This window comes from Phaseolus vulgaris, chromosome 7 (assembly GCF_051622355.1).
Source record: "Phaseolus vulgaris cultivar YP4 chromosome 7, ASM5162235v1, whole genome shotgun sequence".
Taxonomy (NCBI): domain Eukaryota; kingdom Viridiplantae; phylum Streptophyta; class Magnoliopsida; order Fabales; family Fabaceae; genus Phaseolus; species Phaseolus vulgaris.
This window is the reverse complement of record NC_143504.1, coordinates 4,744,854-4,755,369: the sequence shown is the minus strand read 5'-3', so window position 1 is coordinate 4,755,369 and position 10,516 is coordinate 4,744,854. Positions and strand designations below refer to the sequence as shown.

The window sequence follows — 10,516 nt, the reverse complement described above, 5'->3', positions numbered from 1 at the left end:
TTATTGAACATTAACACAAATCCTTTACTTAGATGTAAAATAATATTAGTAGTTTTTGGAGTGTTTATAATATATATACACCTGAATTTTCACTATAACCCATAAACTATTATATGTAAAAAAAGTAGCTCCAAATAATACTAATAACTACTCGACATAAACATGGCAAGAGATTATAAAATAAAAAAAATACACTTTTGTGAATATCACAATTGAAATAAAAAAAATAAAAAAAATAAAAAATACACTGTTGGTCAAAATTGTTGTTGATTAGTAGTATTACTGGAAATGGAAAAAAAAGTTTATTCCAGACAAGAAAATAATACTAAAATGGAAGCGATATTCTATTGGGTGGCAGGAATGAAAGGAGTGCAACTCTTGGGCTTCAGAGTTCAGTTCCCAAACACGCCTACATAACCAGCAAAAGGGTTTCAAATCATAACTTTCCATTTCCAATAGCCGATTCCACACCGTCCGATTAGAACTCCCTTTCCTTTTCATTTTCCGTCTTCAGTTTCAATTCCCCTTTCTGTGGCGCCGCTTACCACACCGTTGTATTGAAACGGTTGAAACGGCGACGCATCCTCCCAAACCCTAACCCTAGCCTCTCCTTCCTCCTCTATCTGTGACTCCCAAATCAAATCGTATTTCTTTATGTTCTCCCAAAATCTGATTCTCCCTCCCGAAAACCCTAGACCAGCGGCTTCGTTCGCTTCAAAACCCATGAGCAATGAGATCGCAATCGCTGCGCAGAAACCTCCTCCGTCGATTCTCGTTGGGCGCTTCAAGGCACTCCTCAAGCAGCGTGATGACGAACTTAAACTTGTCGCAGGGGTCCCCGTTCCGCCCCCGGCCACCGAAGAAATCGTCCAGATTTACGACCTCCTTTTGTCGGAACTCACCTGTAATTTGAAGCCTATCATCACCGATCTCACAATCATAGCCGAACAGCAGAGGGAGCACGCCAAAGGCATCGCTGACGCAATTTGCGCTCGGATTCTCGAGGTCCGTCTCCGTTGCCGACGAAACTTCTTCTTCTGCCCCTCCAAATTTGTAAAATGTCATGGAATCGTTTTAATAGTTCGGGTCAAAATTATCCCTCTCTTGTTGTTTCATTTTTTTAATGTCACTATTGGGGTTCCAATTCTTGCTTTTTTTTCTTATATTTCAGTTATGCATTTTTTTTTTATGTTTTTTCTCTTGCATTTTTCTAAAAAATGATCATCACTTATAGAAGCACATAACAATTGGGTTATACTCATTCAATTCAGAATTCACCGGTGTTTTCGACCTTACATCAAAGCGTACAGAAAAAAAATAATTAGTTGGTACTGGTATTTTAAAGAATAGGAAATAGAACAATCTGAACAAACATGGGGAGTTCCTCACGCATTGTGAAGATTGAGTGCAACGTGTTTGAGGTTTTCTTCGATTTCAGTAAAGTCTAAGGGCTTACGAATTGAAATTTTAAATATGAAAACTACTTACTCTGGAAAGAATCAGGATGGCCATTAAAGGGAATTTGCTATTTCAGTTTTGCTGGAACGAAGTGGTTTCTGCTTAAAAGAGAGAAAGTTGATGAATGAACGGGGTATTTGAGTACGCAGGAAAACGTTCTGTAATTTTTTAAATAGTATAGATCAAATTGAGATAATTTTATGCAAATAATACAATATCTAAAGAGAACAAGAACTTTCTTAATGACCAATTTCATAGAATATTAGTTTTTCTACTTACTAGAATTAGATTCTCGTTGAATTGTATATCTGACTATGCCACTGTTCACATGAGAATTCAATTTTTTGGAGATATTCTTTTCAGGTGCCAGCAGATCAAAAGCTTCCCTCACTCTATTTGTTGGACAGTATTGTGAAGAATTTTGGGCAGGAATACATTAAATACTTCTCTTTACGTCTGCCAGAAGTATGTGAACTAGAATTGCATTATTGTTTTAGTTTATAATTGATAACACTTTGTTCTTTGGTATTGAAACTTCTGTTTCTTTTGTCTTCCCAGGTTTTTTGTGAGGCATACAGGCAGGTTCAGCCTAGTTTGCATCCTGCTATGCGGCATCTTTTTGGGACCTGGTCAAAAGTTTTCCCACCTTCTGTCCTACGCAAGATTGAAGTTGAATTGCAATTTTCTCTAGCAGTTAACACCCAATCATCCACCCTGAATTCTGCAAGGGCTTCTGAATCTCCTCGGCCTAGTCATGGCATACATGTTAATCCGAAATACCTGCGCCAGTTGGAGCACTCAACTGTGGATAGTGTAAGCTATTTTGTGACAACTCTGTCTTCCATACAAACTGTACAGGAACAAGGCTGAAGGTTTATTGGTGGATACCCTAAGAGTGTGTATTTCACTATTAGGATTTAGAATTGTTAATTGTTTAAACATAACTGTATCCAGATGTAATTTTTGCTGCAAATATCTTATCGTATCTCCTATTGTAGGATATCTGCTTATCTATCATTCCTTTCCTGCATGTTGGTAATCTTTTGGATTTTTTTTTGCATGTCCTGTTTGCTTACCCTTTGCTTCCTCTTTTCATCTAAGCTTTTATGAATTATGATTAGTGGCCTGTATGTTGACCATCTAAAATCAATTTTACAGTCAGACACGTTCTAATTGAAAATCCATGGTTAAGATGAATTTGTGTACTCCTCTGAATAATATTGGATATTTCAAAATCAAACTATATAAATCAATTTGACCTAACATTAAAACAAATGAACACCAAGTCCTAGCACTGCAAGACTCTATTTATTTATGTATTTCAAAGTTTTGATTTACTGAATTTCCTATCTCTAATTATCATGTGTTATACTCCTTTCCTTGGAACCAAAGGAGAAAAACCTGGATGACAACCAAATACTTGTGCCTTTTTTCTCTTTGAAGCCCTCCAGCAGTTTGCATGTTGTGAATGACAACAACTTTTTGTTTATTGAATAATTTTGCTGGCAACATGTCAGAAATACATATTTTATCTGTTTTTCTGTGATTTCTCTCTTCTTTTATTATGTGGAAATTTTGTCACCATGGTCAGTGTTATTAGTTATTCCTTTCCTTCTCTAGTCATATAACTTCTCTTATATTTTGTGTGGTGGAGAAAGAATTAAGTATTTTATCCATTTATTGTAGGATTAGAGATTTCTTCTGAATATTTACCATTGAATAGATAAATTATTTGACAAATTTTTCTTGCAAGCAGATATAATGAGTGGCATGTGACGTAGTATTTATTTTATCCTCACAGGTTGGTGCTGAAAAGTTGGATTCATCAGGAAATGCCAATAATACAAACTTTGGCATTGTAGCTAGTAAGACACACCAAATTTTATCAGGCAGTAGCAGGCTGGGAATACCCTCTTCTCCCTCAAGAAGTGGACTTGATAGGCCTTTGTCTGGACCCATGGATGATTATGCAGCTGACAGTTCTGCTAACAGATTAATTGAGAGAGACTCTCCTCATCCTTCTGTTGATTATGGAGTAGGCAAGGTATTAGGTAGAGATATGGAGTTGAGTGAATGGCAGCGAAAGCAGTATGCTGGTGATGGTCGTAATCGATTTCCGACTTCTATCACGTACAGCCTTAGTAATGGACATCAGCGTCAAAGTCCAAGAGCTTTAATCGATGCATATGGCAGTGACAAAAGTCAAGAAACTTCTAGTAGTAAGCCTTTGCTAGTTGAACGGCTTGAGAGAAATGGTATAGACAACAAGGTATTGCCTACATCATGGCAGAATACTGAAGAGGAGGAGTTTGATTGGGAAGATATGAGTCCAACCTTAACAGATCATAGTAGGAATAACAGTATATTGCCTTCAACTATTGGATTTACCAGGGAAAGGCCTGTTGCAGGTAATGCAGCTTTGTCAGAACATGATTCCAGGAAGGGGGTTTGGTCTAGTGGATCTCAGCTTCCTCCAGTGGATGATTCTTCTGTTGCAGCAGATGATGCATTTGCTTCTTTGGGTGTATGTTTCCTCCTATATTTTATCAATTCTGCTATATACTGTTTGAGAGTATGGTTTATGATATTACATTTCCCTATTAAGATGTACAAGCAAACGCCATTGATGTTTTGTGATCTGTGATATTTTGCTGGTAGTGACGATCTGTGTAGGTTTGTTTGGGTAGGCTCTATAAAATGCCTCAATTACTCACCTTTGTCTGGGCGGGACCTCTAATTTTGTTTGCAGATATTCACTAATGCACTGTTTTTAGCAGTAAACCACTTATAATTTAGCCAATTTAGTAAATAGCAACCGGCCTTTTGTTAGTAGAAGTGTTGATGTTTTTCATTTAGTGGTTTAAGTTTGGTTCTCATCTTTCCATTATTAACATGAATTTTATTCTGTTATAGATTTAATATAAAATTATTTGTGTCATTACCTAATAGCTAAGATTTCAAAATAGTTACCTCATGATGCTTGGAATTTTTCTCATAATCTAACTCGTCACAACATATCTTTTACTAATGGAAAGGAGTCTTACGATTCCTCCATTTGATAACATTCACAATGCATAACTTATTGGGTTTGACTTGCAATGTCAAGGATGGTTTTTGGCAATGTCTCTAATGTGAAACCTAGACCATCAGTGTTGCTTTCATCTCTTGAAGTAAGTCCTTATGAATATCGGAATGTTACGCAACCTCCTACCTTAAATGCAATAACTATTTTCAAAAACATGTTAGGACTCAGTTTGAAGCTATACATGTGAGAGTTGTCTGTAATATAAAACCATTTATGTGTTTTCACCCAACATTTTAAACTTTAGTACGGATACTTGGTTAAGAAAAAAATTAGTGTAATTTGAAAGGAAGTAGGACTTGCCAATACTTGCTCTGACTGATAGAATTGAAAATTTATCCATTCTCTTTGCAGTTTCGGCGAGCACCACTGGGACAGGTACCTGGATTCCAAAATCATGTCAGTCTGGGCTCTTCTCATCATCTGTCCAACTCGTCACAACATATCTTTAGTAATAGGGGACGAGCAAGAACTATTTCATTTCCTCCTATTGATAACATTCACAATGCAGATACAAATCCATATCGGGTTCGACCTGCAGTGTCAAGGATGGTTTCTGGCCGTGTTGCTAATGTAGAACCTAGACCATCAGTTTTGCCTGCAACTCTTGAAATAAGACCTTCTGTAAATTTGAATGTCAGTAGACCACCTGCATTAAATCCAATAACTCCATTGCAAAAACATGTTAGGAGTCAGTTTGAAGCTATACATACTAGTAACCCTATTGTGAATCATGTAAATAAATCTTCATTTATGCCAGAGCAGTCATTTGACAGTGTTGAGAACAAGGATGCAAGTATTTTGAAGATACATCAGTTGCCTAATCAGCTTCCTGGACTAATTTCGTCCAACCAGCAAAATCACAGGCAAGCACCACAACTGCAGTTTTTCCCACCATCTCAGGATTCGTCAAACTCACAATTTAGTCATGGGAGTTCTTTGCAGGGACATGGTGCTTCTATAAGTACTGCCATGTCGAATCCGTTACCTGTTATGCAATTTCATTTGCCTCTCCAAAGTATTGCAAATCATCCTTTGCATTTACGGGGTGTAGCCCGTCCACCTTTGCCTCCAGGTCGCCCTCCTGTTCCATCTCAAATGATACCTCATCCAAATGCTTGTCCATTTATGTCAAGCCAACAGCCAACTGTTGGATATACTAATTTAATTAGTTCTCTTATGTCTCAAGGTGTGATCTCATTGGCTAACCAGCTACCTGCTCAGGTATTTAGTATTAGTATTAGTATTTTCATTTCTTTCCTTTTGTTTTTTCCTTTCTTTGCTTGATTGTGCCACCAGAGGGATAATTTTGTTATTTGTTTTTAGGATTCTGTTGGAACTGAGTTTAATCCAGATATTCTGAAGATTCGTTATGAGTCTGCTATCAATGCCTTGTATGGTGATCTCCCAAGACAATGCACAACTTGTGGACTCCGATTCAGATGCCAAGAGGAACACAGTAGTCATATGGATTGGCATGTGACTAAGAATCGGATGTCTAAAAGCCGGAAGCAGAAACCCTCTCGGAAGTGGTTTGTGAGTGACAGGATGTGGCTTAGTGGTGCAGAGGCATTGGGAACTGAGTCAGTTCCAGGTTTTTTGCCTACAGAAACCATAGAAGAAAAGAGAGACGATGAAGAGTTGGCTGTTCCAGCAGAAGAGGACCAGAATACTTGTGCATTATGTGGAGAGCCTTTCGATGAGTTTTACAGTGATGAAATGGAGGAATGGATGTATAGAGGAGCTGTATACCTCTATGCTCCCACGGGGACAACAGCAGGCATGGACAGGTCACAGTTAGGCCCTATAATCCATGCTAAATGCAGATCAGAATCTAATATGGCACCATCTGAAGATCTTGGGCTGGATGAAAAGGTATTTTTTTTCCATATCAATTGTTGTCTACTGCATCTGCCTCTGTTATTTTTTCAAAAGATTATGCCAGGAGTTCCACAATGAGTAGTGTAAAATAAACTATTTGATCTATACTTGGTCAAAGTTTTTCTATCTAATAAATTAGTCTTTTGTATATGATTTTTTTTCTTGTGTTATTGTCAACCAGTTTCTTTGTTTGAATTTAATATTCCTTGCTTGCTTGTTTGAATTTAATTTGCATGTTTGCATATGCTTCAAGGAATCTTCAGTAAATATCTTTTTTTTTTATTATTATTCTGTATACGCAGGGTGCTGATGAAGAGGGTACTCAAAGGAAGCGAAGGCGGAGTTGACTAAACTTGACCTTATTTTTTGCTTTGTAACTTAAGATTTTCCATTAGTGTATGTTAGAGTAGAGTTGAATACCGTGGCCATTCTGCCAAAGTCATGTACATGTATAGTTGGACTAGTATGGTGCATATTTTCTTGCAGCCAAAGGTTTACATATTAACTTGAAGTATTTCGTCCCCAAATCAAAACTATTGTTAGTAGTACATTGTTATTTTTGGGATGACGCGTATGCGGCGACATGGTATTAATTTGGTCATAATTACTTTCTACAATTTGTCCGGTAACTCAGAATGGCATACTAACTATTTGTATTTTATTAAACTCCTGACATGGATGAGAGAAGACTTTAAAAATATTCTGACAATGTCCACAAATTAATTTGTTGTGCTAGCCACAAGTTAATTCCATCCATTTTGGTTTCTTTCTCTCAGGGAACAAGAACTTATTGTCATCAAATTCTTAATAAAATTTTATGAATGTATCAAGTATAATTTTCATAATGTCATGTATAAGAGATGACATTAATCCATGAGATCCTTTGCAAGGTTCAATAAAAATGGAGGCATAAACGATTTTTGCTCTCACCTACCCTAGTTGACATCTCAGATTTTTTTTTCTAATTTTTTGAAACTTATTAATTGAAATTTTCATAATGTAATGCCATATAAATATGTTGACATCAAATTACAAGATCCCTTTTTAAAGGTTCGAACAAAGAATGGAGACATCAAAAGTTCTAGTTGCCACGGATTATTACCTAATTATCAAAATACAACTGTTCTTCATAGTAACTTATAAAAATTATTTTATTAGTGGACAAAAGTTGTTCTCTATTGTTTTATGTTTAGACCTTGTTTGAAATTTGTATTTGTATTTTATTCATGTACACTTATTTTTTATGGTTTCGGATATTAGTGTGATATTTATAGAATTTTACTCAATTTTTAAAGAATATTGGTATCGATAATTAATGTTATTAATATTGACCGATAAAAAGGATGTTTGAAATTCAAAATACACAAGGAAGACATACTTTATTAGGATATTTTAGAAAGAAAGAAAGAAATATTCACAAAAAGTAGGAAAAAGTAGGTAGGGTGTAATGCTAATGTCAAATTGGGAAGGAATCACATACAAAAAACCAATCACACTTAAAAAAAGGGGGTGGGTTCTGTTCCTGCACTCCCAACAAATTTCTCCCTGCACCCCATTATTTTTGGAAAACATTGTTTTACCCCTTTTAAAAATAACTTCCAAATTAATATTTCTAAAATATTTTCAGAACATACTTTTTGGAACACATTTTATAAATTATGGATTTATCATTTTAGAATTCAAAAAATGTGTCTCAAAAAAATATTTTGGAATGATTATTTTGTCTTCTAGATTTTCTATTTCAGAAACACATTTTGTTTATAAAACATCTCCTATTCCGGAATGATCCAAAACTGCAACGATAATTGGATATTTCAAAGAATGTAGGGGTGTAGAAAGAAAAATATAAGGGTATAAGAAGAAACACCCAAAAAGGTGTTAATACTTAGAAGCCTAAAAAACTACTCTACTCCTAAGCAAACAACACCATATAAACAGAAGGCTAGTTGTGTCTAGTAAAACCTATACACTCAATTTTACCATTTGTTGGGATTCCCTAAACCCAAATAATTTAATCTTAACCCAAACCAAATAGTTTAATTTATCTTTCACTTAATTATTGAATTTTAAATTTCAAATAATTACTATATGCACATAATATATTTTTTTATTGAATAACACTTTTAATATTTGAAACATGTCTTCTTTGAAGCACTATTTGGAACTTTTCATTCCTTTGGAACTTTCAAATTTCATTTTACACCCAAGTTTTTAATTTATGTAAATTCATAGTATTTTCCTAAACCAACTAATACAATTTATATTTAAGCTGTCAGAATATAATTACTAGAACTACCAATGACAATACAAAATGAAAAATAAAATAAAACATTGATTTATTTAAATTTAAAAAATAAAGAAAATTATGAAAAAGAGAGATAATATTTCGTTTAACATCACAGTATATGGATTTTTTTTAATGTTTCTTGTCTAGAAAAACGTGTTAACAAATATTTTCAATAACATACGGCGATTAATTAAGTTATTTTGAAAAAAAAAAGAGGCTCAACCATAAATTACAAAAAAAAAATATTTTAAAAAAAAGTTAGTGCGGAAAGAAAGTTCAACTCTTAGTCCCAAATTATGAAATAATTATTAAAATGAAAACTATAGAAGAGAACAAACCAATTTGGTGAACTTGTATATGTCAGTTTCTAAGTTTAAGGTGAAAACTATCCACTAAACCCTAAATAAAAAAGGTAAAGGCTGATAGTTTTTTTTTTCTTTATGAAAATGATGCAATTTTGTTTGAATATTATAAAAATAGATAAGTTTTAAAAGAATTACAGTATTACGTAACTTGTATTTTTAAACATTACTTTAGTTTGAAATAATTTTTTAATATTAAAAGTGTACTTAGAAATATATTTTTGTTTTTTTTATTAAAATCGTGCTTAGAAGAATAATTTCTATTTATTTAATATTTTTTAAATCATGATTCTAAAAATATTTGTATTCTTTTAAAATTTTGTTTGCATGCACGCTTTAATTTTTTTTGTTAAATTGGTTTTTTTTTTATAAATGTTTTATTTTTAATTTTGTATGAAATCAAGCACCGAAGAACGTTTTCATGAATTTTTATATTTTTTTATTAAAACTTTTTTTTGTTTTTTTTTAATCAACATACTAGTTTTTATTTATTTATTTAGAAATTCTATTTATTATTATTTCGAAAAATTAAATATTTACATATAGTTTTTAATTTTAAATTAATGTTTTGTTTATTTTGCAAGTTGCGTGTATTCTATCTTTTTGACAATGTAGTTTATTATTAAAATAATTATATTAATTCAATGTAATTGGAAAAATAAAAAATATTTTTTTAATGAAAGCATTAAAAAACAATAAAAATTCAATGAAAATGTGTTTACATACACAATTTTATATAAAATTTAAAAAAATATAAAATTCAAAAAACCAATTTCAAAAAATAAAAACTAAAAGAAAATGCATGCAATCGCCATTAAAAAATAGAAAATATACTTACCAGTACTATTTAAAAAATATTAAACAAATAAAAATTGTATTCTTAAATACAATTTTCAATAATAAAAAAACAAAAACATATTCCTAAGCTCATCTCAGTAATGGAAAATTAGTTTAAACCAAATTGTACTTTAGAAATACGAATTCTTGATTTTAAAAACGTGTTTATCCAATTCTATAAAAAAAATTATTTTTTATTTAGATAATATCCAAATAGAATTGCACTATTTTCATAAAGAAAAACGAGGAATGCTATTTACATTTTCTAATACTTTTTTCTATATGTCTCTCTATTGTTTATTGAAATTTGTTGAAAATTACAATAGTTTTCAATAATTTTTCACCAACAGTATATCTAAAAAAATAGTATATCTAAAAAAAAGTGTATTACTATCAAATCATAGGTACCGAGTTGTATTTTCGTTATATAACATAGATACTGACACATACACTAAATAAGAATACGAAGATATGTGTAATCTCTAAAACGTAGGACACAAGAACAAAAATCTATATCAATCCACTACAAGAAAATAATGAAATAGAAACTAATTTGTAGAAACCAAAATAATTAGTTGCAATAGTAACTAAATTAGAGACCATTTTATA

At 32.7% G+C, this 10,516-nt stretch overlaps 1 protein-coding gene across 3 annotated transcripts; it reads left to right on the top strand.

Moving 5' to 3' along the window:
• The first annotated feature begins 297 nt into the window (after window positions 1-297).
• On the top strand, window positions 298-6,969 carry LOC137829715 (polyadenylation and cleavage factor homolog 4). Of its 3 annotated transcripts, XR_016523044.1 has the most exons (8): window positions 336-1,005; window positions 1,822-1,923; window positions 2,017-2,271; window positions 3,260-3,982; window positions 4,895-5,406; window positions 5,486-5,764; window positions 5,867-6,415; window positions 6,724-6,969. XR_016523044.1 is itself a non-coding variant. In XM_068636599.2 (7 exons), the coding sequence occupies exons 1-7, from the start codon at window positions 655-657 to the stop codon at window positions 6,766-6,768; spliced, it is 2,895 nt and encodes a 964-aa protein (XP_068492700.1). In that variant the 5' UTR covers window positions 298-654; the 3' UTR covers window positions 6,769-6,969. The 3 variants fall into 3 exon arrangements, 2 of the variants coding, with proteins under 2 accessions (XP_068492700.1, XP_090160575.1); XM_068636599.2 differs by having other exon boundaries at window positions 298-1,005; window positions 4,895-5,764; XM_090304449.1 differs by having other exon boundaries at window positions 516-1,053; window positions 4,895-5,764.
• Window positions 6,970-10,516: the final 3,547 nt, after the last annotated feature.

Bases quoted from the DNA above. Each gene is read 5' to 3' on its own strand.
- LOC137829715 (XM_090304449.1), top strand. From the start codon at position 655: ATGTTCTCCCAAAATCTGATTCTCCCTCCCGAAAACCCTAGACCAGCG. The intron at 5,765-5,866 runs GTATTTAGTATT...ATTTGTTTTTAG, and splicing joins CTAACCAGCTACCTGCTCAG to GATTCTGTTGGAACTGAGTT. The intron at 6,416-6,723 runs GTATTTTTTTTC...CTGTATACGCAG, and splicing joins ATCTTGGGCTGGATGAAAAG to GGTGCTGATGAAGAGGGTAC.